Source organism: Fundulus heteroclitus, chromosome 18, assembly GCF_011125445.2.
Source record: "Fundulus heteroclitus isolate FHET01 chromosome 18, MU-UCD_Fhet_4.1, whole genome shotgun sequence".
Lineage (NCBI taxonomy): Eukaryota > Metazoa > Chordata > Actinopteri > Cyprinodontiformes > Fundulidae > Fundulus > Fundulus heteroclitus.
The window spans coordinates 14,507,849-14,534,858 of NC_046378.1; the positions used below are offsets into that span (position 1 = coordinate 14,507,849).

The window sequence follows — 27,010 nt, forward strand, 5'->3', positions numbered from 1 at the left end:
TGTACAATATGTGAATGATAAAACTACAGATTGTGACAAGGTATTGTAAACAGATAATAGATGGCTTTCTCGACAGGAAAGACCCGTTTAGAGGAAACACATTGAACTAATGTCTTGCCAATGTTGGCAACACAGAACAGGACAGAGTGAGCACTCTTATTCACGCGAAGATCCTCTATTAAGGAAAAGTGCCTGATAACCGTGAATGTGAAGAGGATGGACTTCTCCACACCCACCCACAACTTCTCTTTTCTAGCCCCAGGATTACGAAGCAATATGAAACTTGGCTTTAACGAAGGGAATAATCCAAGAATGAGAGAAGAGGACAACTCACAAGCATGTTGATTAATCGACTGTATTGATGCTGGCAAGCAGATGTAAAATAAATTTGGAATTATTTATTTGAATATCACACAAATTACTGTATGTATGTATGTATGATGGAAATTAGCAAAATTCGGCATAACTAGGCTTATTAATAAATGTTACCCTCTAAGGTATGCAGGTTATTTTTTAATGATGCTCTATCATTAAAAAATAAGTTTCTGTAAAATCCAGTCTGGTCCATCACTACAGTATTTCAAATACAGCTTTATACTGTAAAATCGACAAGATGTTATTCACAATGATCGCAAGATGACAGCAATACGATCTTTGGTTTGTGTCAAATATAAATCAACAGGCCTGTTATCAGTTCAAGACAATGACCTGTAATGTGGGCTTATGGCAGAATCAGCTGTGAATCGGCAGCCATGTCTCACTTTACTGTGGTTTTTACTTTGTGTTTGTCTTCTGCCTCCCGACATCTCTGGATCTTGTTTTAAAAATGAATCAGTTAGTGCTCTCTGCAAATGATCCTCCTTGAAAATGAAAGGAGGAGTATGTTTGAATATTTTGACTACATTTCCCATCATCACATGTGCTGCATTAGCCTCGAGTAAATTTTATGGCCACACAATGTCTTGCTGTTGGGAAGCTAACTGTAGACAGACGGCCAGAGTTGCAGTGGCGTGCCAGGCGGTGTTGTCCCGGTATAACTTTTCTGCCGTGTTTATTAATTCAGTGTTGTTAAACCCTCAGGAGTGAAACTTGGACTGATTGTAGACATCTGACACAGTCAGTTGCTTCGATTTACTGCTGCTATGTTTTACAGAACCACTCTACAACTCCTTTTTATATATTCAGGTTACACAACTACTAGAAGAAGTGAAAGTTCTGGTACCAGTGTGGGTCCAAGTAACAATGCTGGTCAGAACCAGAGCAGAAACAACCACGGCTACCTGAATCCTTTAGGATTTTTTTTTGTTGGTAACTCACAATTGGTTAATTACCACTGCTGCGAAGTTCGGTCAAAACCAGCTTTCCAACCCTTGAGTGTAGCGCCGGTTTGTTGGGTGTTCAAGCCACTTAGACAAGACTTCTCCTGATTTCTGCCTCTTCTTTAGATAAATCAATACATAAATCTTCATGCTATGAACTCACCTTGCCTTTGTGTTCTGCATTGTTGGTGTTGCATAGATAAAGTCATTAATAATTGGTAGCGTGGCTAATTTTTTTTAATACATATTAATCCACAACAGGAATGAAAAGGAACGCTGTCAAAAAATAGCAAAAATGCTGATCAATCCCCTCTTGAGGGGACGATTATACTCTTGAGTGCGCAAAATCGTGTTCCCAAGCCCGCTCCGCTGCTGCGTTTTCTGTATGTGGTTCTCCTGTTTCTGTCTGAAATTCACAAGTCATATACTCTGCAATCCAAAGAAATTTCTCACTCATTTAGAGGTTTTGTGTATCTTTGAATCCATTTAGCGGCTTAAGCTGAATTCACTGCAGAGGCATCCACTCAGGATAACTCATAATTGGTTGCATTCAGGCGTGACTAACCTCTGGCCCAGACGTTACACCCAATTAAGTCACACGAGAGTGTGAGAAACTGTAGAAGATTATTAAGAATGCCTTGGCCTGAATGCTGCGAGCTTCGCCATAAATCTTTCGAATATTAGTTACTATAGAACCTGAAGCAGAACCATATTTATTTTAATCCCAAACTACAGTGCCTAACAAAATTATGCAAAACCCTAGAACTTAACATCACGCCACAGAACAACCAGACTTCAACGTATAACATTGGGATTTTATGAGTTAGACCCACACAGAGCAGTACAAAATAATGAAGTGAAAACAAAATGATACACGGTTTTTAAAATTTTTTTTCCACAAATAAAAAATATGAAATATGCCTGTTTGTATTCGGAGTCAATCCTGTGTGGAACAAGTTTTAGCTACAATTACAGCTGGACGTCTTTAAAAGGTGCAGCTTTGTAGAAATTAAAGATTTCTGCCAATTCTACTTTTCAAAATAGTTCAAGCTCTGCTGCAGTGGATACAGAGCATATCTAACCAACTTTTTTCAAGGCTTGCCACAGATGTGCCGTTAGGTTTAGGTTCAGGTTACTGCAACGCATAAATGGTCTTTGATCTCAACCGTTCCCATGTAGCTCTGGTTGCATGTTCAGAGTAATTTTCTCACTCAAGGGTTGCCCCATATTTAGCTCCACCCGTCCTCCCATCAAATCGGTCTGGTTTCCCTGTCACCGCTGAAGAAAGGTATCCCCACAGCATGATGCTACCACCACCAGGTTACATAGAGGGGATGGCGTGTTCAGGCTAATGTGCAGAGCACCTTCTTCCACGTGTTTGCTGTGTCCCCTCCCTGACATCAGGCAAACGGCAATGGAGTTTTGGTGTCTTTATTCCGACAGTGACTTTCTTCCTGCCACTTTTTCATACATACCAGATTAATGGGAGCATTGCTAATGGTTCCCCTTTCTACAGATTCTCCCACCGGAGCTCTGGGTGTCTGCAGCTCCTCCAGAGTTATCACGGGGGGTTCTTGGCTTGGTAGGCTTGGCTTTTTGCCCAGCCTACCAGTTCCAGTTTGAGCACATCGCCATGTCTTGGTAGGTTTGCAGTCGTGCTGAAATCCATGAGAGTTTCAAAGTTTCAAACTGTAAATGTGCGGAAAGCCTGATTTCCCTTAAATCAAGATTAAAAACACATTTGTTTAGGATTGCCTTCGACTGTTCTGGTTAAACTGTTTTATTGAAACATCATTAGTTCAACTTTTTTAGTCCAGCTGTTTTTAATGTTCTATTTTGTTTCTACGTTTTATTCCTATTTGCTTTTATTCTGTTTTATTTTCCTATATTTTAATCATGTAAAGCACTTTGCATTGTCTCTGTACTGAATTGTGCTATATAAATAAATTTGCCTAAATTTGCCTTGCCTTGCCTCTTTGCTGGGTTCCTTGGTCCTCATGATGATGTTTGTTCAACTATTGTTCTGCCTTCACAGAACAGTGAGATTTATACTGAGAACAAAAGTATTCCTCTTACATTTACTTAGAATCATATTACATACATGTGGACTCTATTTAATATTCATTTACTAAGCAGGTGACTTCTGAAGGTAGTTGGTTGCAGTGGATTTTATTTAGGGGTATCAGATTAGACAGAGCTAATTATGCGTATAAATCACACTTTTCAGATTATAGTAGTAGTAAAAAAAAATAAAAATTCTTTCCTTCCACTTCACAGTGTTGCACCACTTTGTGCTGTCAAACACAATTCAGTTCAAATACAATGAAGGTTGTGATTCTAAAATGGCAAACGGTATTAATTAATTTGCAATGTCCTATATCTAGAATGAAGTGTGGGGATTTTCTATTTTCTGAGCCTTCTAAACAAATTTGTGGTGGATCTTCCAAGGCTGTGCAGGCTTAACTGCAGACACATACCATCAGCCATCCTTTGCAACTCCTTGAAGATTCGAAGGTGGTGAGCCAGGTCTGTTGCCAGAATAATGTCTCTCATCAGATCCAACATCCGCTGGTAATCCTGGAAATGGACAAAAACGTACGATAAGCTTGCAGAAAAAGTAAAAGGAGTAAAGCGAGTTAATCATGATGGTGCAACAGATGTCGTATTTCACCTTCCTGGAGAATTTCTCAAAGATGTTGCAGCCTTGAGTATTGAGAATAGCAATGGCCTGGGCAAAGTGGTGTCTCTGTCACAGGAGATGGAGTATAAAGAAAGCAGCCGTATTATATCACTGAGACATTTTGCATGCAAAAAGCACAGCAAAAGATTACAGATCAAATTTTTTCCCCACAAAAAAAAGAATAATTCTTTTTATTTAAATTTTGACCACTAGATGTCGCAGTACCACAAAACATTAGCAGGTCAAAGGCATGTTATTAAAAATAAAGTTAAAAAAAAATCACAGATATTCTGTTTAGATCATGAAATAAACACGGTGAGCATATATAAAAAAGCAAATTTCCAAGCTTGAATCACCTCCATTACAGATCCCTCTGAGCTGTAGAGAGCAGCCAGGACTGATTGCTGAAAGTCAAACAGAGACACAAATGAGACAGAGTCCCTTCAGTGGTGACCGCGGACAGCGTGTCCTCGGGGTAGCTGTAGCTGTGCTTTCTCTCAAACTGCTTGTATCAGACGCGCTCTGAAACTAGAAAGCATAAAGGGACGCTGATAGATTGCTGATTTAAAGCATGCCCTTTGCTGCGATATGTTGCTGCGTGTCTGTTTGAGTCATTTAGCGCTGCGGGGCTTGTGTATGATTAAAGTGAACCGGAGCAAAACGCTGCTCGTCGCATCACAGAGGGCGGAAATTTACAGATCAGGAGATAAAAAAAAAACACACACACACACACACACACTGGGTAAATATTATGGATTATTGTGCTCATTCAATGCCACGTCCTGAAGCTTGATATAAAAAAGTAAATATAGACATATAGTGCATGCTCTCACCGAGTCCACTTGGAAAGAGTTGTTGGTGCCGCGGTGGTCCAGGTCATGACACATACAGGAAACAAAGAGAGCTAAAATCTCTATATCCCTGCACAGACACAGGAAACGTACAATCATTTTGATTCCAGCAAAGAAATGGCATTTCATTCTATTTAAGAGAGACGGGTTCTCACTCGAGGTAGTTGGACAGCCCTAGGTTTTTGTAAAGCAGGTAGCAGAAGTGCGAGACGGAGAAGGCGTGCATCCAGTTGTGGTAGGGGGGGTCCCTGTAGCCTTTCTTCACCATCAGACAGAACCTGTCGCACAGGCAGCAGTTTAATTACAGCCGGCATCACATCGTGTCGCCGGTGACACTGGGACACGTGCAATAAAAAAGGGCCATGCTATTTTCTTTTTTTTTTTTTTTTTATTTGCAGCATGTAATTTCATTTTATACATCATGACCTGATTTGCATAAGTGCACCTCTTTCCCTCAGCTGGAAGAGCGGAGAGGAAATTAATGAAAATGCGGCTGTTACAGCTCAGTGGCGGCGCTGATGACTTAGCACCAGAGGTTCTTTATCACAACTTATGCAAAAAACCCAAGTTTGACAGCGAGTTCACTTTCAAGGGATAACAATCTTCGCTTCCGTTATGTTTTTTGGGTTTCTTAACAACATAAAAGTTTTGGCTGTATGGGGCACTGAGCCTCACAGCAGGGCCATGCGGTGATTCAACGTTTAGGTTGGAGAATATCCTGAGCTTAGTTGTAGCAAAGCAAGTCAGTGGTTGTGAGCCGACCAGTTCCTCACAGAGGAAAGTTTAAGTAGAATGTGTTTATAAACCAATTATTGTCTTAATATTTGGCTGAGAAGAAAACATTTAGATCAATAGGCAAGCATTTCTATGACAGGCTACAGTAAAACTTAGCGCATCAGCTTGACATGGTCAGGCCATATATGGAATTACCCTGTCACCACATGACATGAAATGGTGTTTTCATTTCATTGCTTAGATGCAATAAGGATATATTCAACTTGATGCTCTGCGCAAGTAGTAAACAGGAATATGGCTGCTGCTTTTAGAAACAGAAGGGATCTAAATGCACATTTTCAGTCTGAACCTTTCCTATGTCAACCAAAACCTTCATTTGTAGTGTGAGGTGTGGGCTGTAAGTCTGTGCTCTGTGTTTAGTGGAAGCCACATTTCTTTACAACTTTCATTTTAACTTACTGTATTCACAATCTACAACTGGCTTAATACAGTCATTTTTGTAAAGCGTGGAGGAAGGAATAATAAATAAATTTTTTTTATCTGTGATTCATGAAGGACAACTAATTCATATAAACTTTTGAATCTTCATCTTTTTAACTTTTTAATCTTTTGAACGCTATGATGTGAAAAAACTAAACAAAAAACAAAGAAAAAAAAAACACTAACCCTTGTTCATTGCCTGTTTGCTTGTCTTTTTTATGTGTACTCTTAGCCTGAGGGGCCAAAAAGATATTTCACCATGGTAAGACGCGATGAAAACAAAGAATCTTTGATAATAATAAATAGGCTGGTTACTAAAAGAAACGCAGTAGCATGTCAGAAAACAGAGATCAGTGCCTAAATGTATAAAATCCAGGCGGCAGAAGCGGCAGAACAGGGACTGATGGAGGTGCCTCACCTGGCCAGAGTATGCAGGTCAATCTTGTACGTGTTGATGAAGCCCATATCTTCAAACATGCTGAGGACGCCCTGCAGACAGATACACGAGTTTTAAGTTTTTTTTTTTTTTTTTTAAAGATATCTTTTTAAAACAAATCTATCCCGTTTCTTTCTCACGTGAGGCGTGGTGTCGTCCGGAAGGGAGCGGGGCGTGTACGTGAACTCGGCGAAACACGAATGAATCTCCTTCACAGGCTCGATCCCAGTCACAAGCAGCTTTGTCACCTCCTCCTCTGACACCTGCAGCACGCGCGTGAAACATTTTTAAGAAACTGGAAACCGGAGGCATTACCAGAGGCAGGGAGGGCTCAGTGCCGCGGAGAGACGGGAGGTTACCTTCATGTGGTACATCATCATTTCATTGGCGAGCGTGGACCTGAACTGAGCTTCGTGGACTTTCTTGTAGAGCAGAGACTGAATAAAACAAATAAATCACAAAGAAATATAACAATGCTGGCTGTTCCAACACACAGATAAATGACCCGACGTGGTGTTATACATCCTAATTATGCCGTTTCTTTATTGAACTCTTAGTTTCCTATTATCTGACATAAGATACAGTCAAAGATTATCGATCAAAGCTCGCAAGCTCAAATTGTACAATGCTGGAGAGCCCGTTACAGCACAGGCATTGGTTAAATGGTGTGTTTGGTCACCTTTAAATGATTAATGAGTCTCCTTGAAGACAGTTATTTTTCCAATCACACGTCTTTATAGTTAGTAGATATTCTATTCAATACCCGCAGTCACCAAAAGGTCACACTCTACAAGTGCTGATTAATACCACAATGAATTGGAAATGTTGAATAAAATATCTCAGAGCTGTAGTTTGATTGCAATAAGCCTTCATTTTTACTGTTTTTGTCCTTTAGTGTCAGTGTCTGCCTTCATTTTATCTTCCCGTCATATGTTTCTTTCTTTTCTCCTTTCTTGGTTTTTGTTCTCTCACTTTCTTTATGTTTCCTTTTGTTTCTGATCCCTCCCTCAGACCGGAGCAGCGTCTGCAATACTGCAAGATGTCCTAGTGCGTCTGTCCACTTCTCGTTCCTTTCTACCATCACTCAGGAGCAAGACACCCAGATACTTAAACTCCTCAGCCTGACGTAGAGACTGGAGGCCATGACCAGAAGAACCTAAAGGAGCCAAATCAACCGCAAAAAAGCAAAGATGCGATCCTGAGGTTCTCTAGCCAGACGCCCTCCTCTCCACGACCACGTCTTGAGATCCGGTCCATGAACGTCACAAACAGGGTTGGCCCTGGCGGAGTCCAATGTGCACTGGGAACCGGCCTGACTTTGTGCCGAGAATGCAGAATCAGCTCTTGCTTTGAGTGTACAAGGACTGTATGGGCCTTTAAAAACTACACAAATACAGCACGCTCCTGGAGCTCCTCTCACAAAATACCTCGGAGAACACCATCGTTATCCGGATCCACGAAACACCTCTAGACCAGATAAGTGCACGTCCATAATCCTCTCAGCAATTCTACGATCCGGTGTTTCACAGCAAGGACAAACGCCTAAAAGTTGTAGAGCCTTCAGAAACGTAGGCTGAGTCTCATCCACACCTGGCACCCTGCCAGGAGCTATTTACCTACCGCAGCAACCTCTGCCACACTGACGAAACCTCATGCTCCCCATTCTTCAGGCTCTGCCTCCTCCACGGATGACATGGACTTAAAGCTATGGTTGCACCGATACCGATACCAGTATCGTACGGGGCCCCGATCCAGCACTAAGATGGTGGTATCGGTATCGGCGAGTACCAACAAATAAGCACCGATACCATTTTGATGTTTGTATGTCACTTGAACGCAGCCCTCTCTCTCCCGACTAGTATTATACATGTTACATAAGTTCATGAAAGTTGCACTATTTTGACTTCTGAGAGCCAAAAGTTTATTCAACTATTGTCACCCATTCCAGGTAGGCAATAAAAAGTTCTACTACCCTAAGTAGTATGCAGTTCTTCATATATACACACATCAATTTCAAACAGATGGTATTGGTATGGTATCGGTATCGGCCAATACTGCACAGCCAGGTATCGGGTATCGGGGCCAAAAAATAACATCGGTGCAAGACTACTTAAAGCGCTTCTTCCATCACCCAACCATATCCTTAGTCCTGGTCCGCAGTTCCCCTCCCAAAGCATACAGCTTGGGATGGTCCCTGTTTCCCTTTTCTGAATTGCCAAATGGTTTTCCAGCCCTTCCTTAAGGGCAAAAAAAAATAAACCTCTCTCTCCAAACTCCTGCCAGAGTTTTAGCTTCCTCACCTTCTCTCCATCGTAACCGTTACAAACATCCTCTTTGAGAGCCTCAGACTTCTCTCCAGCAGAGGGTTTTCTCAGCAGCTTTGCAGCTGTCACACAACGTGTCATAACCGCGCAGGCCTGTCACCACCACTGGACAGGATCGGCTTGAATTTCCTGCGATACGTTCTTCCCCTCCGCTCTGACTGAGCGTTTTGCTCTCGCTGAGCTGATCTCATTTTCCCAGATAGGCTCAATGTTTCTGACCACATTGGCAACAGTTCCAGCACAGGCCTAATAATGTGTAACCAGTACATTGTCACTGCAGTGTGCAGACAGAAAACCTACCTATTAAAAATATCAAAACCTACTTCCGTTCTCAGGATGAATTAGTCCCGAAGATGCTCTGCACTATTTCTGCCGATTTTCCTTTTCTCCATGTTACCGCTTGCTTTTTGAAGCGTAGAGCTGATTTACTTTATATCTAACAAAATTCTCTTCAGTAGATTCATTTTGGCCTTTATGGACTGCAAAGTATTTAATTACAGAAAAAAAAAAAAGATTTTAAGGTGACTGTGAGTGGGAGAAGAGTCTTACGTGGGCGATGCTGATTCCGCAGTATATGGAGAACGCCGTGGCCAGATCCTCATCGAAGCGGTTGAACCACGGCCCGTTCATTTTGTTCACCAGCTCCGCTACGCCGATCACCTCTGAGAGATGGAGAATTTCACAAAGAGGAGGAAAGAAAGAGGAACGGAAGATGGTGGGAGAAGAAGATTAGGTACGAAAGGTGGAGACAGGGAAAGTTACGCGATGAGGAAAAATGGGAAGATAAAGATGCGAGGGTAGATTAAAAAAAATGGGGCACAGAAAGCAACAGTCAGAGGTGCAGAACAAAAGTGGAGCCGAGCTGCCCTGCTAACTCAGATTAATTTCACACTGCGGTTGATCCTAATTGCACAGAAATAGACCCAAATTCAAGCCTTCCAGCTGAGCTCCAGACAGTTTTTCGGTATGGCGACAAACCGAATGTTGCTCTGCCTGGAAACAGTTTAGGCAGCGCCCTCGACATGAAGCGCAGACTTCTGAAATAACTCAGTGAAGAGGGTTTGAAGTGCACTTTAAGCACTCTAACATTTAGGCACAAGGATGTGATGTAACCCCTCTTTGTGCTATTCTCAGCAATCACCTGGGTGAAAATCTAGTTTCTTTTTCAGACAAAAGAGGAGCAGAGGGTAGTTAACTCAAGAAAATAAAGCAGAAAACACAGGATTTGCTGTTGGAATACAAAGTCGAATCATTTAGGTTGCCAAATTGTATCCATAATTGGTATCAAAACAGCATGTATTTCACTGGTTTACTAAGAAGTACTAAATGAGAAGGACAAAAAACATCTATTAGTTTAGGTTCTTTCATTTTTCACAGCACATAAATGTGTACTATACATAGAAATACACAGCTTTAAATATATTCATTAAAACCTCTTTTGGCTCAAATGCATAAAACTCCACCGTAAACAACATTTCCTCCACATATTCATCATTTTTCTGCACCTTCTAACAGAGGACGTTTTGTCAGAATATTCGTGCACACACAAAAAGCGGTGATGTACCGGCGTATCAGTGCGTGTTATATAACAAGAACCTCAGTGCAGATAAACAACCGTCGTAGCTAAAAATATCTATAATGGCAAATTCGTCACCTTCGCTAAGCAATGCACAATTATCAGAAATCCCAGTGAAGAAATTGGGCAGATGAAGGAGAAATTATTTAGCTGAGCGCTTCACAGGCGTTTTCTCACATTGTAGGATTGAAGGTGCCAGCGTGCCTTAAATGAGACCCCGGCTGCTGCTTCGGTTTACTGAGGTTTCTCACTAATGGGGGCAACAACTGGGATAAGGTTGTGTTGTTCTCAGCAGGGGGGGGCGTTACATTGTTTCTCCCTTTATCTAAAGCCGTTATTGCTTTCCCTTAACATACTTTTCACTATATAGCTGCCAATCCTCCATACTGTCCAGTATTTTAGTGGTAAAAGAAATCAGAAAACACACCCTCTTTCTTCTAATACATAATTGCTAATTAATTGTTTTTTTTCTTTACAGGTAAAATCTCAGGGAGGCATGAGCTCTAATTTTCAAGAGTGACCCGTTTTATTCTGTGTTGCTCGGTCACATAAAATCCTGATCGAACAGATTGGAGCTTCTGGTTGTAATCTGACAAAATACAAAAAAGCATGCAAAAAAAACTTCGGATGGGACCTGGTTTTATTTAAGGTTTGTAGGGCGCCTGCAACTTGAAATAACTTAACCAGCTAAGTCCTGACTTTTTGTACAGTCTATGATTAATTACTATATTTCTATTTACTTTTGGTAATGTATTTTTTTTAAGCTTGAGTCGCTGTAACTATCTCTGAGTGACGGCAGCTTGGCTTTCTTTGATACCTGGCTTTTTATTTTATGTTAAAACAATATACTAATAAATTAATTGCATAACATTACTGAATTATGTCCCTTTTCAGCTGCAGGAGTGAAGGCATAAGTGTCGATTCATTTTTACCATTGTTTTCATCTTTGATGGGGAAGCAGAGGATGTTGCGAGTCCGGAAGCCGGTGCTGTCGTCCACGCCGCGGTAGAAGAGAGGGTGGGAGTAGGCGTCCTTAATGTTCAAAATCTGACCGGTGGTGGCAACGTGGCCTGCGATGCCCTGATCGGCCGGGATCCGAAACTCGTTCTGCATTCACAGACACACAGTTGTCCTCAAAAAGTATTTTCCTTACCAAACACATTTACCTAATATAAACACCCGACCCAAGCTGTGACAGTGAAGTGAGCAGTTGACAAGCAGCTCAGTCTCCCAACTAATGGGCGAAGTTTGTCACATGCCAGCTTTCTAAAAAATGCATAAAATGCCCCAGTTTCTTTTCTTTCTTTTTTTCGTTGATGCTGCAAACACTGAATGCTGAATTCATCTGAGACAACTGGGCCAGAAGGAAGATGCTGGATAAGCTGCCATGCAGCAAAAAAAACGCCTTTAGAAAGGCCAAATATGCACCGTGGGACAAGAAACAAATTACAGAAGCATTCAACATAATGGGATGTTGTAAGGTGCTGGGCATCCACGTTCCCACACAACACCTTCACCGCACATTAGCATTCACTATAAAAGTCCCTGGAGCTTTACCGGAGGCTACGGTCATCATTCTTCCCAAAGCGACTGCCTAATTTAATGTTAAACTGGGTTAAAACCTGCTGTAATATATCATTTACATTAATTTCACCAAGATAAAACGATCCAGTGACCTCTCATGGTCTGACGATGCATGCATCATCCTGCCGCTGCTGAAAATATTTTACTACGGTATAACGTAGGTATAAATTAAATGTGACATATTTAATATGACATATTGCCCCGTTTGATATTTCTGCTGAACAACAACACCTTGACGTTTCTCGGCTGGTATCTTTAGCAGTTCTTAGCTTGCACCAAAGATCAAGGTGTTTCGTTATGATAGCGGCAGCCAAATTGGTTCCTGGGATGTAGGTTTAGGAGCCTGGGAGCAGCAATGGGGCTTATCCATCACCTGTGGTCTGTGTGGAACGGGCCGGATTGGCCATTAGAGAATTTGAGAATGGCCGAGCAGACGTAATGCCAAGGTAATCCACAGGCAAGCCTAATCACACCCACACCGTGCCCTTGGCTGTCAGTGCGCTAAGCAGCCTCATTTACAGCAACGGTTTTGGTGGTGCAGCTGATATGCAGGTGCAGCCCCGCCACTGCTCTGGCTGACACAATAATGATCTCCACACCTCACCAAACTCTGGCCCCTTGTGCATAGAGATTGGTATTTGCTGCCCTTTCTGCACGTCCAAGTTATAATGTAGATGGGGTTGCTGGGAAACCAAAGGCAGATGAGACATTGGATTTAACGATGCATACTGATTAATGCGATGAGGATTAGAGGGACAAGGAAAAGGTGATTTAAAATGTCACTTTATCATAGTCACAGCGCCTTCATAAAGCCGACTTCAGGCTTCAGTTTGGATGAGCTCGGAGGGACGGGTGAAAAAGCAGATTTTTGTCTACAAGATGCTTCTGTCATGATCTGGCCTGTCTGCTGTCTTCATCCTGCCACTCCTCCCATGGTCCGTGATAATTAAGCCCAGCGCAGCAGAGAGGGGCTACCACACACCCGTTCCCTGCTCCTCATGAGCCCTCCACAAACAGCAGGACAGGGCCAGATTATTGAAAGCTTCCAGCGCCCCTTCATCATGCTTGCCTGCCTTGTTACGACCATGATTGTGTCTCTTGGGTTGGGTTGGGTTGCCTTGGCCTTTGCAGACATCCACCTAGCTTCTGCTTTCTGGACCTGGACCCTGTACCGCGACAACGAGCCTTGCCTAGGCGCAGGATTTGCCGGCCCATCTCTGCTCTGCCGTGCATGACCCAAGCCTGTCCCCTGGACTTTGATCAAGTCTCTGCCATCCTGCCTGACGGATCGGCAGTGAGTATATCTGCCCTCATCACTGTTTACAATATTTGTGCAAAAATGACATCTTCTGTTGTGCACTGCTTTCAGTACAGAAATACCTTTCATTTGCATTATCCCGTGCAGAGGCTGAAAACACTTTGGGTATTTGCTCCTCATCCGCGAGGCTGAAACTGTTATTGTACATTAATTGTGAAATTGCTTAGATTGTAAGGAGAGATCCTAATGCAGATGCAATAGCTGCAGAGGCAGTAGTTTGGTGTGATCAGGAAACCAGGGAGCTAAAATCAATGTGTTGAATATTAAGAGTGCCACAAAACACGAGGCAGTTTTTAGTCGAGTGTGAAGAAGGCCCCTCACAGTATTTTATTTAACTGAGCTGGATCACAGCAACCTTTCTTTTGTGGACTACCTGTAAGGGATGATTGTCCACTGAACAGCATCGTTTCACCCAAACTCAGCAGCTGCAATGATGGTCCAACTTTAAAATCCAATAGACTTGTCTATACGGAGGTCAGAGTCGACTGTAAATGCTCACCAGGTCCTGTAGCTGTTTTTCTCCACTTGTGTGCTCGCATGCACCTTTGAAAACCTTAGCCCTGCTGCCATTGTCCTTGTACGGAGAAGACGTTTTCGCTTTGCAACCCTTCCCAAAAAGTCATCCTGGTTCTGTCTTTTGTTCTAACCGAACTGTCACGAACTTTGACATCCAATATGAGTGCTGAGGACTGTGGGGCCTGATATGTTTTCTTGGACATTTCTCTGCACATTGCACTGTCTGACCTCTGGGGAAACCAGACAATTCCAGTAAAATTGGTTACTGTCTTTTCAAGTAGGTAGCAGTCTTTGTGGCAGCAGAATGTCCAGATGTTTGGAAATGGCCCAGTGACCTTTCTATGACTGAGCAATCGCTTCTCTAAGATCTGGAGAGCTGCTGGTTTTTGCACACCTCCAGATAGTCAAATAAATGGTGTTTATCCTGGATCATTAAACATTTGATTAGCATTGCTGGGCTTTTTATTTGTTTAATAAATTGTAATGACAGTTTGTAACATACCATGCATTTATGTTCGCCCGACTTGTATTTAATTGATTTTTTCTATTTAACCTTTATTTATATGCCGTTGAGATCCAAGATCTCATTATCAAGCGAGACCTCTTAGATAAAAGAACAACTGAAAGATTTTACAAGCACAGTAAAGATAAAAGTAATTAAAACATTCGACTCAATTAAATAAGCTAATAAAATACGACTCAAAAACAAGAGCATGTTGCATTAGAAGGAAATTTAAATGGTCTCAGAGGAAACAAAGTGGATAGTTTCACACCTAAAGAAAGTGGGGGTCGAGACCCCCTTGGGAGTGGTGAGATGATTTGATGTGCTAAAAGATTTTGTATTTCTTTATTTGTGAAACCAGTATGAAAGTATAACTTTACAAGATGCCCGACATTCCTCATTTCAACGCAGGAGGAAGGCTGCATGTTTTTGGAAGAGTTCTTATAAAAGTAGTACTTTATTCATCACTTTACAAGTGTATTTTCACAATATTATCACTTTATTATTGCGATTTAACCCCAAAAAAGGAAAAAAAATCCCACCTGCCAAAAGGGGCTCACCAATTTGTGGCACTGTTATTTTGGGGGTCGCAGGCTGAAAAGATTGGTTCCCTGATCTAAGTGACAGGTATGAAGATAGCTAAGGCAGCCCAAGGATGGTTTTTATACATTAAAATGTATCAATGCATGAATCTATAGATTGATAAGTTCACTCAATAATATAAATTAATGTGGCGAGTGAGAGATCTATACCCTGTTATGAACCTTAATGCTCCATGACAGACAGCATTAAACATCTGCAGAGAGGTGGCAGGTGAGTTCTTATACACAACATCACAGTAGCTAACAGAGGCAGGAAGGTCATTAAAACAAGATGCTTCCTTACACTGAAAGAAAGCAACATCTATTTCTAAAGAAAAACCCTAGTTTTACCTTCAACTTCTTTCCAGCGTTTTCAATATGTGATTGAAAAGAGAGCTTTCTGATTCAACATACTCTACTGGTGTAGCTGTCAGTGTTTCTATGAAAGAAAGAGCGCGAGGAGCTTTCTTCTGGGTAGCAAATAACATGATCTTCGTTTTAACAGCATTTAGTTAGTTACTCGTCTCAGGAAATCCGATTGTTAGCAACAATGTAGACCCTATAGATGTTTCCTTCAGATGCAAAAAACGGGATCTTAAAAATGCGCTGCAGTTTTAGGTTTCTACACATTTTGAAAAAGTTATTTTACAAGGGTGCTGGCATCCGACCTCCGTCCAGCACCAGCTTTGTTAGCACACACTGCAAGAAGGGAACTAAAAGTAGGTGAAATTTTCTTGAAATCAGTGTATTTTTCCTTGATTTGAAGAGCTAAAAAAGACTATTTGCCAATGGAATAACATTTTTGCACTTAAAATAGGAACAATTCATCTCCATCATCTAATATCAAGTGCAGGATATCTAATTATCTTATTTTAGGGGTAAACATACTCATTCAGTTGGCAAATAGTCTAATTTAGCTCCTCAAATCAAGGAAAAATACACTAATTTCAAGAAATTTTTACCTTCTTTTAGTTCCCTTTTTGCAGCGCAATAGCCCTATTTGCACGGGATTGGTATTACCTAGGGACCTCATGTAATAAATGAATGACCCCCATGCATCAGTTTTTGAAGTAGCACATAACCGAAGCCTGAGATGTGAGCACCTGCGTTACAGAAGTCGTGCTGCCAGCTCCACTTATACGGGAGGTTGAGCTCCCTTTTTTAATGTCGCAGGTTTAGGGCTTGTTTTTGAACGTGCGGTCGCTTATTTGGGCTTGTCGTTATTCCAACAGAACCCCTTCTCCTGTCTATCATACAGTGCAGCCGCGCGCTGCTGCGTTACAGACAGCGTGGGCTGGTTAATATCTCTCTGGTTACATTCTTCCCGACAATTTCACTGACGGAAAAAGTCGAAATGCAACATTAAATGCATGCTTTTCTACAGTGTAGAAACAGGCTCTGTGTTACAGTGTGGTGGATTGGGCTTTTTTCCCAATAGGGTTTTGCTGACCCACGATCCAATACAGCCTCAATTCTTCACCAAAAGCAAATAAAAATGCGCACAGGAAACAAACATCGGATCCGGCCCATGTCTGTCCAAATCACAGAATTGCCGATTCGCATTGGATTCGTATTATCACAGGACCTCTGAGTTCAGCAGAATACAGTAGGTAATTTGCGGGGCAATTTTTACTTTACAAATTACCGACATGGCACATTCGCACGGGATTAAAAACACAGACAATCTCCGTAATTATTAACAAATCACATGTGGTCCCTAGGTAAAGCTAATCACGTGCGATTGGGGCTAATGTCTTCCATTCGTCCTTTTCAATTTGAACCGGAGCGGACCAGAGGAGCAACGTTGGCTCACATGTGAGAATGAAGACAATGTGGCGGACGAAGAGGAGAGCGTTGGAGAAAGCAGTTGGTGTCAACGTTTGCTGCAAAGAGCTGCAGTCTCTTGCAGAAGCCGCCGTGCAAAGTCCACGGAAACGGCGTTATAATATTCCACTTGAGTCAGTAACTCGCAAATCATACAAACAAGTTGATTGGATTTGGTTGTGTCAACAGACATAACGGCACACGAAAACTACGAGGCGCAGTGAACAAACAGTGTTTCGCACATCGACCGTATGATTGCTGTTTGCCTTACGTCTTCGTCGCTCACAACACCACCATCAAACACCTTCGCCACCAGCTCATGGCTGACCCGATCCAGCAGGAACACTGAACAGCTGGGAGAGGGGAGAAGGGCGCAGTCAGAAAACAGAGCAACGCCGATAAGTTCACAGAGTTTTATCGCCTTCCTACTGCAAGTCAATTTGTAACTTTTATCAAATCAGGCAAGCCGGCTAAGAACAAATAGCAGGAATAGCCTTTGCAAATGGAGATGAAGAGATTCCCAATCTACAAAGACGCGCTCTCTCTTCCCGACACGCATCAAAGCGTCCTTGCTGGGGTGAACCGGAGGGCTTACATCTCTGCGTCGCTCAGGTTCCTGGCCTCCACTATGATTTCCTGCAGCAGCACCGACACATCATCTGAAGGAGTCAGGGAGGAGGGAAGAGACAGAGAGGGGGGAAGGAATTATAAAGAAAACAGAGGAAATTATTGCAGTACAACGGAGCCCAGGCGGACAGGAACAGAGATTACAACACGAGTACCTGAGGATCAGCGGCACAAGCTGATAAGAGCTTTTGTAATCATGGGTTCAGTCCAGCGAGTGGCAATTTGCTCTAACACTGGATCAATTTTTGTTCTCGCAATCATGATAAATCAACAATGACACGTTCTGCTGTTGCTGCCGGCTGCTTCATAAGGATGGCAGTGTAGTTATTTGAAGATGGCAGACCCATCATTTTTAATGCCCTTTTAAGTTTATGGTTATGATTCTGGACATTATCGCCTCTACGGTCAGCGCCATCTCATTCAGTTATTTGCACCATTTATTTTAAAAGGTGAGCATTTAAATATGTGCCAGTAAAGCAAATCACCCGACGCGGTTTCTGTGAACGTTCAGGCGGACAGACGGGGAAAGAAAACGTACCCAAGTGTGTGAAGAGATTCTTGGCCACTTGCAGAAGTGCCTATGAAGGGAAACAGTGGACAATAAAAAGATAATCAACAGGCAGCTTCAGTCTCAGGGTTCAGTTCTGGTCAGAAGTGTACATACCCTCATCATCGTATGAATGCCTTCCTACATGCAGGCTTTTAATAAAGTATTAGAACCTCTTTTTTTCTCTGGGTTGGACCAAAAATAGACAATTAAACTTAAATGACTCTAAAAACAACAATTGGCTGCAGAAGTTTGAATTTAAGGAGGATTTTTTCCTCATCAAAATCTGTGCATGTAGCCCCACTAATATATGGAGAATAATCTCAAAGCAAGTTGCAGAGAATCTACTGAATATTTGTAGCCATTAACAAGCCTCTGGGATGAATCTGTCTGGATATCAGACCACAGGTGGCTAAATTTAAACTGGTTAGCTTCCAGGCACAAATCTGGCTTTTACGCATAGTCTTTAAATTTGCAATCTGGTTGAGCTTGGGGACATTTAACACACCTAATGTTAGACTGAAACACATCTTTATGCCATGGGATCATTTTTGAGGTGGAAACCCCTAATGTTTCCATGTTTCACCCATCTGATCCAAACTGTCACCCTCTGATGTAAGAAAATGGGCTAGGATGAGGAAGAAATAAGTAGCACATTCCGGCTTGACTGAGATTTGCAACAGTTCCACATTAAAAAGCCAAACATGTTCTGGTGAAAAGCTTTATGGTAGCACAATTTAAAGATTGAAATATGTGGCTAAAATGAGAGGAAGAAAGTTTGGAGGTGTGAAGGTGAAGCTTTTAAAAGTGGCACACCATGCCAAGTGTGAAGCATGGTGGTGGTGGAATCATGCTGGGGGTCCGTTTTACTACCAGTGGTGCTGATGCAATAAACAAGTGAAGGGAAAAAAAAAAGGAGGAGGACTGCTTTGCATTTTTAACTCTCCACCTCAAATCAAACAGCTAAATGCTAGAAGCCTGAGCACAGGTGAGAGTTTTAGCCAGACAGTGATGCCAAGACATAAAAACTGGCTTTGGAATCGAAAAAGCAGGGTAAAAATAAGGGTGAACAAGACCTCAACCCACAATAAAAAGAAGAGTCCATTCTAGCAATCCAAACTATTAAAGTTAACTTTATTTTATTTCTATTAAGACAAACGTTAAAAAAAAATCCATTAAGAATTATTATTAGTGGGGGTGTGTGTAAATATAGTGAAGTCTTTAAATTGGATTAGAGAAAACAAACGTACACCCAATTCCTCTTTTTGAAATGCAATACATATACAGAATCACTCGACACTCTAAAAAAAAGCAGTTAAAAAAAAATCATAAAAATTGTGCCTTTAATTTAGAACAGAATAGAATAGAAATAAATGTATTGTCCCACAATGGAGGAATATGGGTGTGACAGTGGCAAAAATGTGTAGACAGGATACACCAGTTACACACTATGTTAAGTAATATGACAATTTAACAAGCTAATTTAAAATCTGTCAAGGAACTTGACAGAGTTCATTATTAATTGATAATACAGCATATTCAGCTGAAAATGCATACATTATGTAAGAAATAAGAAATGCAATATTCAAGTTAAATAAAGGAAAGACAGCAGCTGATTTACAGAACGGTGTGAGAAAACTGTGCAATATGGATGATTATAAAAAGCAAACACCTCAGGGAACCTAAAGCATGTGCAAAGGAACTGTACCATCTAAGAGACAAGGTAAATGATTCTTGATCAACCATTTGCATGTTTGTAAATGCCTGTTGAGTCTGTTTCGAGAAGCAGAGGTTATAAAGTGTAGCAGCAGCTGGGAGGAAGGACCTGAGGAAGCGTTCCTTAGAGCATCTGGGATGCAGCAGTCTGTCACTGAGAGAGCTCTCCAGCTCTCCAACAGCTCCATGCATGGGGTGGGATGTCTTCTTTCAATGATGTTATTTTAATATTATTGGTGAGGGTGGGGAGGGGGTATGTAAACTTGTGACTGGAACTGCATTATGAATGCAGGTGTGGGTATGTAGTACCTGGCATTCGACTTTTAGCTTCTGTTCTTTCTGAAAGGCCAGAGTTGAAGTGAGGACGGTTGAAGTGTAGCAGAAACAGTGCTGGATGACGTGCTCGTCTGCCCCTGTATGTCTGCAGAACACAAACACAGTTTAAATGGTGAAACTTATACAATATTTAATCTGATCTATTAATCATATTGCAGGGAAAGAAAATCTCTATATCCAAACATTCTTTTTTCCTAATTCATCTATGGCTTTAGAACATTGTTGTGAACATTATTCATCATTAGTTTAATACCTACATTTAAAATTTTCACAGATGGAACAGCAGCAATTTGTACAAAGGGAGTTTTTTCTTTCTGCTTACATTCATCTAATCCACTACATTCATTGTTGTTTTGTCCCAGCTTTGCCCTATGCCGGCTCGCTCCTCAATATTTCAGAGGAAAAAATGTGTCATTTTGAAACACTTCTAGTTTTCTTTAAGATCCCATGGAAGAAGGCAAAATTTGTAGGTAATAAATCATTTATTACAAAATAAATACACCCGTGCTTTAACATTTATGCAAAAACTGACGACAAAGAAGAATAAAGATTAGGAATAAAGTCACAGTGACATGCCTTTAAATGGCAGAAAGCTATAACGAAACCAGGTTGGGAATGCAGGTAGGGAATGTTCCCTCGACCTTTAAACCACCAAAACGATGACCTCAATGATTCCTGTAATTGGCTGCAGTTGTCCGTGGCTTCCTGTAGAGAGCAGTGGCACGTTATTATGTTGACGTTCGAAGCCCCTCACAGCCTCCAGGGTTTTTCCTGCTCCCAGATCAGACGCACATGAATCCTGACAATGGAGACAGGAGCCTGCATCTGGGAAATCTCTGTGACTGACACGCAGGAGAGCTACACAGAGCAACAGCGAGCCTGCAGGATCATTTTCTGTGGTAACAGCCAGTTATTTGCAGTCATGACACAGTCTAGTCTCCTTCCCCACAGGTGGAACAGTAGCCAGTGGGAGTCTGTTCCTCAACACCAGAAATTATATACGGACAGCGAAGGAAGCACACAATATATCACAAAACAGAACACTTTGGCTATAAAATTGTGCTTTGTGGGCTCAGCGGCGGACCAGGCTGCCGCGGCGCAGAGAAAGACGTTTGGAAAATATTCCACGTCTTGGAAACAAGCCTAACAAGCAGCAGCGTCGGGCTCCCAAACAGGACTGTCGTCATTTTTATGAAAAATAAAAGGTTCTCTGTGTCGGTCCCATCCCTCCCATTGAGGTTGATCTAACAAAATCCTTTTTGTATTTTCTACACAAGCACGTTTCTGTTGCCTCCGGAAAAAAAAAACTTGTTTGTTGGCTCTTTTTTTTTTTCTCTTTTTTGGCGTAAAAAAAAAAAAAGGCTGAGCGATGAACCCATTACTGATGCCACGCCGTGGAGTTGGGGGAGCCTGTGAGGCCATATTTCACCCTGCACACAAACAAAACTCTGCATATGTAATCTATATAATGACGGCAGAGTTTATCTGTTGCGCGGTGTTCAGAGCAAAGACCAGACTTACTGTATTATTTGCTCTAATCCTGCAGCTCTCTGTGGTAACGAGACGCCAGACGCTACTGAGCAAAGTGATCAGACATGATCCCCCTCTCATCCATCTCATGAGAGAGCGCCGTGCATATGTAAAATAAACCAAAACAATATACCCATCAACTCCTCTGCATTCTTTAACAAACACAACCGGGGTGATAAAAAAAAAAAAAAAGCCGGAGAGCTGCTTTTTTTTTTTTTTTTTTTTTTTTTTACTGACTTCTGTATTCAGGAGATAACAACATTGCTCCTGGCAACACAAAGAGACAAACACACACAGGAGATATATGCCAGGAGCCGCCGCTGCCAAACCAGGCAGCCAAGCCACCCGCTGCTGTTAGACTCATGACCTGACTCCAGATCATCACACCGCCATCATCCTCATCATCATCATCATCATCATCGTCACAGCCATCTGCTCGCACAGACCGAAAGGAGGATGAGCGGACATGAGTTTTAAAGTGCAGCGGTATGCCTGTTAAGCCTGGATATCCCTGGCAGCTGGTAAAAATGTCACCGCCTTCAAAGAGCGGCGGGGCAACACAGGCTGAATAGTTTGCACCGATTCCTTTTTAGTGAAACATGCGGCAAAGTTCTGGTTGTTTTGGGAAGAGAGCTGAAGAATGAATTGTTGGGACTGTTGAAGGAGAGCAATCAGCGACCTCTGCTGAGGTTTCTTTCGGGGGAGCAGGGGTTGAGGACTATTTAGCCGGCAGCTTTAGAGAGCGACTTTCTGGAAATCTAGCAACAACAAAGAAAAACACAAGATGCTCAGTATGCGGACCTTTACTCAGAACCTTCACAGCTTAGATTGGAGAATGATTTGTCTGGATATTTATTATTTGTACCAATCAGGCCTTGATTGAAGAGTAGGACTCCAGTCCTCACGAGCCCTGGGCCGTGCAACTTTTAGACGCGCTCCTCGTCCAAAAAACCTGACTCTGTGGAACCTAACAGCATTCCGAGCAATATTTCAACCTTTTGATTCTGTAATGTTGGAGCAGGAATACATGTTTCTGCCTATGTGGCAGCATCATGCTGTGGGGTTGCTTTTCTTGAGCAGAAACGAGGTAGATGGTAAAAGTTGACAGCCAGAAAACCTGTCAGAAAACTTCTATCCTGAACATCCTAAACACACAGCCTGAGCTGCAGTTGGATGCTTTGGTTTAAAGCATATAGGTGTGTTATATTAACCTGACTCCGCCAGATGTATTTCGTTCCGCCTAGCTACACTCACATCCATCTGGGACATCGCCCATTGAAAGTGATTTCTCCAACCAATTTTATGGTCTGGCCAATCAGGACGCAGGGCTGGAGTTTCATAGATGTGATGTAGTGGAGAAACGACCGTGACGTGAGACTGTTTTGATAGCAATGGCGGCTCGCATCGAGGAAGCAAGCGTTAACATTGATGCTGCTATTTCTTCCGTGTTGTCCAATCTACCTAATATTGTTTCATTAAAAGAACATCAGAGAACGCCTCTGAAGGCTTTTGTTGGTGGAAACAATGTTTTCGCCCTTCTTCCGACCGCATTTGGCAAGTTTTGTTTTCCGGGGCGTCCGCGGCGGAGCGGTTAGCGGTTAGCGGTAACCATGTTAGGAGGCCTTTAGTCCTTAAAGCGGTCGGCCCGGGATCGACTCCGACCCGCGGCGCTTTGCCGCCTGTCTTCCCCCTCTTCCTGTCAGCTCACTGTCAATAAAACGCGTGCCTCTAGAGCCACATTTTCCTGCGTCGCTCTCATCAGCGTCACGGGTTAGCTTCGGTGTGAGTGGTTGAAATAGCACGTCGATAAAGATGACAGACAAGTGGCTTATCCAATCATATGCAAGGATTTTTGATAAGGCTCAGCCTTCAATAAAGGCAATTCCTATGGAGAGGTCCCAGATGTATGTGAGTGGAGCTAGGCGGAGCGACATACATCTGGCGGAGTCAGGTTAGTGTTATATTGGACTGACCTCAATCCAATTCAGAACGTGTTTCACAACTTAAAAACGGGTTCAAAGGCGCTCCCCATTCTGACTGAACTTGAGCAAATCGGGGAAGAAGAACGCAGAAGAAATTTCAGTCTGTAGACGTGCAACACAGCTGTAGACGTAACGCAAAAGACCTGCACTCACTACACTTTGTAGATTTGAATTTCCTCGCATGCTTTCCCTTTCGCATTGCAGGTGTAAAATGCTCTGCGCCGTTTCATGACACAAAACGCTAATAAAACATTCGCTGTGGTTTTTATTTAGACAAAACAAGAAAGGCAGGCGGTAGACATGTTTAAAACACCAGGGAGCCGGCGAGTAAAGAACGTCTCATTGTATTTCTTAGCCATAGAAGCTCATTGGGAACGTTTTACTGAACTATTGAAAATCAGTATTCAACAAGCATCAGTTTCGCAGCAAGTCGGAAACAACTCATGTCTGATAAAACGTAATGAATTAAATCATGAGCTGCCTATTTTGGCAAATTGCATCGTTACGCGTTATCCCTTAAGACATAATAAACACTTTCTACTCCAATTAACTCATTAAACATTTCCATAATTTACATGTAACGTAAGTAGTCAGATCATTAAATTAAGTCATTTCAGAACATTTACAGCTCGTGAGCGCTGGTGCTTCTATGTACACATCCTTATCCTTGTTGCAGTTTTAAACTCGCCAATTAGGTGAATGTGTAACATGAAAAGGAAAAATATGTTAAAAGGAGGCATGAAAGGTTACATCTGTATTCAGAGCTTTCATTTTCCAGATTTTGAGTGGAAAGCGATAGTATGGGCCTAGGTTTCTCCCAGGTCCATGTTAACATATTAATCGCTAAACCGAAAGCAGACTTTCACAAGTAAAAAAATTTAATAATTTTGCTCATATAATGAATAATTAAAGCCTTTGATCTGGAATTAAGTGTTGGCCTTTCTCCATGGTTGCCAAGTTTAGATTCAGTGGAGCTGTGAACAACAAGCACACAACCGAGTGGGCACCCATTCCCAAATGATTGAACTCGCAAAAAAAATAAATAAATAAATAAATAAATAAATAAATAAAAAAAAAAAAAAAATATATATATATATATATATATATATATATATATATATATATATATATATATACATACATGTAACATACATACATACATACATACATACATACATATATATATATATATATATATATATATATATATATATATATATATATATATCAATTGGGTGCAATTGATAAATTATATTAAAAAAATGCAGAGTATTTGTCCTGGTCACTATTTCATGCTGCTCTATGTGAAGAACCATGTTCTGGCTGATTCTTTTTTTAATTAAATTCTACAGTGGGCTCTTTCCTCTGTGTGAAAGCTACCTAATGGTTTAACAACGGTGTGTAGCCTTAGACAAAAGCTGCGGGTCCCTCCACTTTATTTTCTTTATTTATTTGACTATCTGGCTGCCAATAAGACATCAAATTGCCTGGAAACTCAACAAATGTGGGCGAGTTGACTAAACTAATCAGACCTAATCTCAAAATTACTGTTGCATAAATCTTTGCGCCTCCCAAGAGTCAGCAGACGTAAAGGGCAGACTGAGAACCACACAGTCTTAATGCATTTTAGCAAGCAGGCATGCAAGGTTGGGATACAATAACTCTAATTATCGAGCTTGCAAAGGGCACCCAGCCAATATGAAACGCTTCAAGTCGCTCACCTCTGTCCGCCCTGCTTGTTAAAGGCGCACGCTAGCGCCACCACGTGACCGGTGGCCCTGCTGACGACGGGGACACAAAGCATGGAGGAGATCTCACAGCCCAGCATGCTGGACAGCTGCCTGCGCTCTTCCTGAGAGGAAGAGGAGCACACACGTGATATCAGACGGGCAGACAAGAGGAATAGTCTGACGGGTCGATAGATAATACCGATCGACTCTTACAGCGCTGACGTCCTGGAGGGATATAGACTTCTTTTTCTCCACGACTTGGCCAAAGCGTCCAAACATCAGCTGGACAGTTGAGAGAGAAAGACAGGGGTAAAGCAACCAAAGGAGGAGTGGAAAAAAAACACCACAATGATGACAAAAGACACAAAATGATAAATGACGGCTGCCGTATTATCAGTGAAGCTCATTACTTTTGCTTATAAACAGCACAGATAGCATATGTAAGACTTGTTATTATGTGCCCTTGTAGCTCCCGACCCCAGACATCATCAAGATTTCAAACATCATGTGGCCTGGAGGGACACCGTCTATTCACCCTGTAATGAAGAGCCTGTTAGTAATGCTAATGCTGCAGCATAAGCATGGACAGGAGAACCTGGAGCGGCTCCTGGGAAGCGATTACTTCACCTGCACAAATTTCTTAATTACAAACCCCTACAGAGGATTAAAAGCCTTCGCGTGTGGGAGCTTTATTCTTTTGTGTCCGTCAAAAACACTCGCCGGATTACAACACTTATATTCTAAGTAAGCGTATTCTTATTGGCAACAAACATCCCAGAAAAACCTCAGAAAACCTTCAGTGAGGCAGGAGATGAGGAGGTGGGGAGGTGGGGGATGGATGAATAAAAAAAGGGACTGACTGATTGATGAATGGCTGAATTAGGCTGATCAGACAAAAAGGCAATAATTCATAGACAAATTGGCTCAGATGGAACAATAAAGAGAAACTTTTTATTTTATTTTTTTCTTATTTTTGTCTCACCGGGAAGCTGATCTCCTCCTCCAGGACTTTGTCTCCAACCACCTAAATGTAAGAGAGGTCAAAGGTTAAATGTTAATGTCGACTTAGTGCCGCATCACGGCTGGAACTGTAGATGACTGTCATGTGTGTGTGTCTCTGAAGAAATGGTTAAACTCAGACGAAGAGGTAACAACCGCGAGTCGACTCCGTGTGGTAGTTCAAAAACGTAATGAAAATCAATGCAATAGGCAAGGCAAGTTTATTTATATAACACTTTTCAGTAGCAAGACGATTCAGAATGCTGTACATGAACAAAAAACACTACAGACATAAGAAAAAACAAGGAATAAGCTAAATAAATACTCGACTAGACTTATTTCATACATTAAACACACTGAAAGACTTAATTGTTTCTATAAAGAAATAAGCTAAGTATATTGTTGGGGTTTTCTGATCTAAAGTAATTCTGTCCAACTTTTACAACTAGAATAACTTCTTTTGTTTCATTGTTTCACTGGACCAAGCTTCATCACTAAAAATCCAAAGCTAGAGGGTGATAAAGGTATAGAGCAAAATACAAAATACAGCAGTAACCAGATGCTTACATAACCCTTTCCCTCTCCATTTTCAGACTTTAATAAGTCTAGACCTTTTTATTTTAGGTCAGTTAAGTTAATTTATTTTTCCTAAATGACAGAAAAATGAGAGGATTTAAAAATGTGTTTTATTGCATTTCTGAAATTCAGCTGTTTAGCCACAGAGAGATTATAGATGATCAAGCTTCTTAAGGTTTAAATCACAACATTTGAGGTAAACGGAGACACATTTGTGGACGTATTTTAAAGCAACGCCTCA

The 27,010-nt window shown here is 41.7% G+C and overlaps 1 protein-coding gene across 1 annotated transcript in view; it reads right to left on the reverse strand.

Moving 5' to 3' along the window:
* Positions 1–27,010, reverse strand: part of LOC105923413 (cGMP-dependent 3',5'-cyclic phosphodiesterase) — a 52,570-nt gene that overhangs the window by 7,239 nt on the left and 18,321 nt on the right. Inside the window, exons 9-25 of the mRNA XM_036149593.1 lie at positions 26,177–26,218; positions 25,408–25,476; positions 25,186–25,316; positions 19,926–20,037; positions 17,892–17,931; positions 17,322–17,385; positions 16,998–17,079; positions 11,334–11,508; positions 9,375–9,487; positions 6,861–6,938; positions 6,642–6,764; positions 6,484–6,554; positions 5,006–5,128; positions 4,833–4,920; positions 4,356–4,403; positions 3,991–4,065; positions 3,797–3,896 (exon numbers count right to left, since the gene is read on the reverse strand). Coding sequence (XP_036005486.1) covers positions 3,797–3,896; positions 3,991–4,065; positions 4,356–4,403; positions 4,833–4,920; positions 5,006–5,128; positions 6,484–6,554; positions 6,642–6,764; positions 6,861–6,938; positions 9,375–9,487; positions 11,334–11,508; positions 16,998–17,079; positions 17,322–17,385; positions 17,892–17,931; positions 19,926–20,037; positions 25,186–25,316; positions 25,408–25,476; positions 26,177–26,218 — 1,534 coding nt within the window. The remainder of the gene's footprint in view (positions 1–3,796; positions 3,897–3,990; positions 4,066–4,355; positions 4,404–4,832; positions 4,921–5,005; positions 5,129–6,483; positions 6,555–6,641; positions 6,765–6,860; positions 6,939–9,374; positions 9,488–11,333; positions 11,509–16,997; positions 17,080–17,321; positions 17,386–17,891; positions 17,932–19,925; positions 20,038–25,185; positions 25,317–25,407; positions 25,477–26,176; positions 26,219–27,010) is intronic.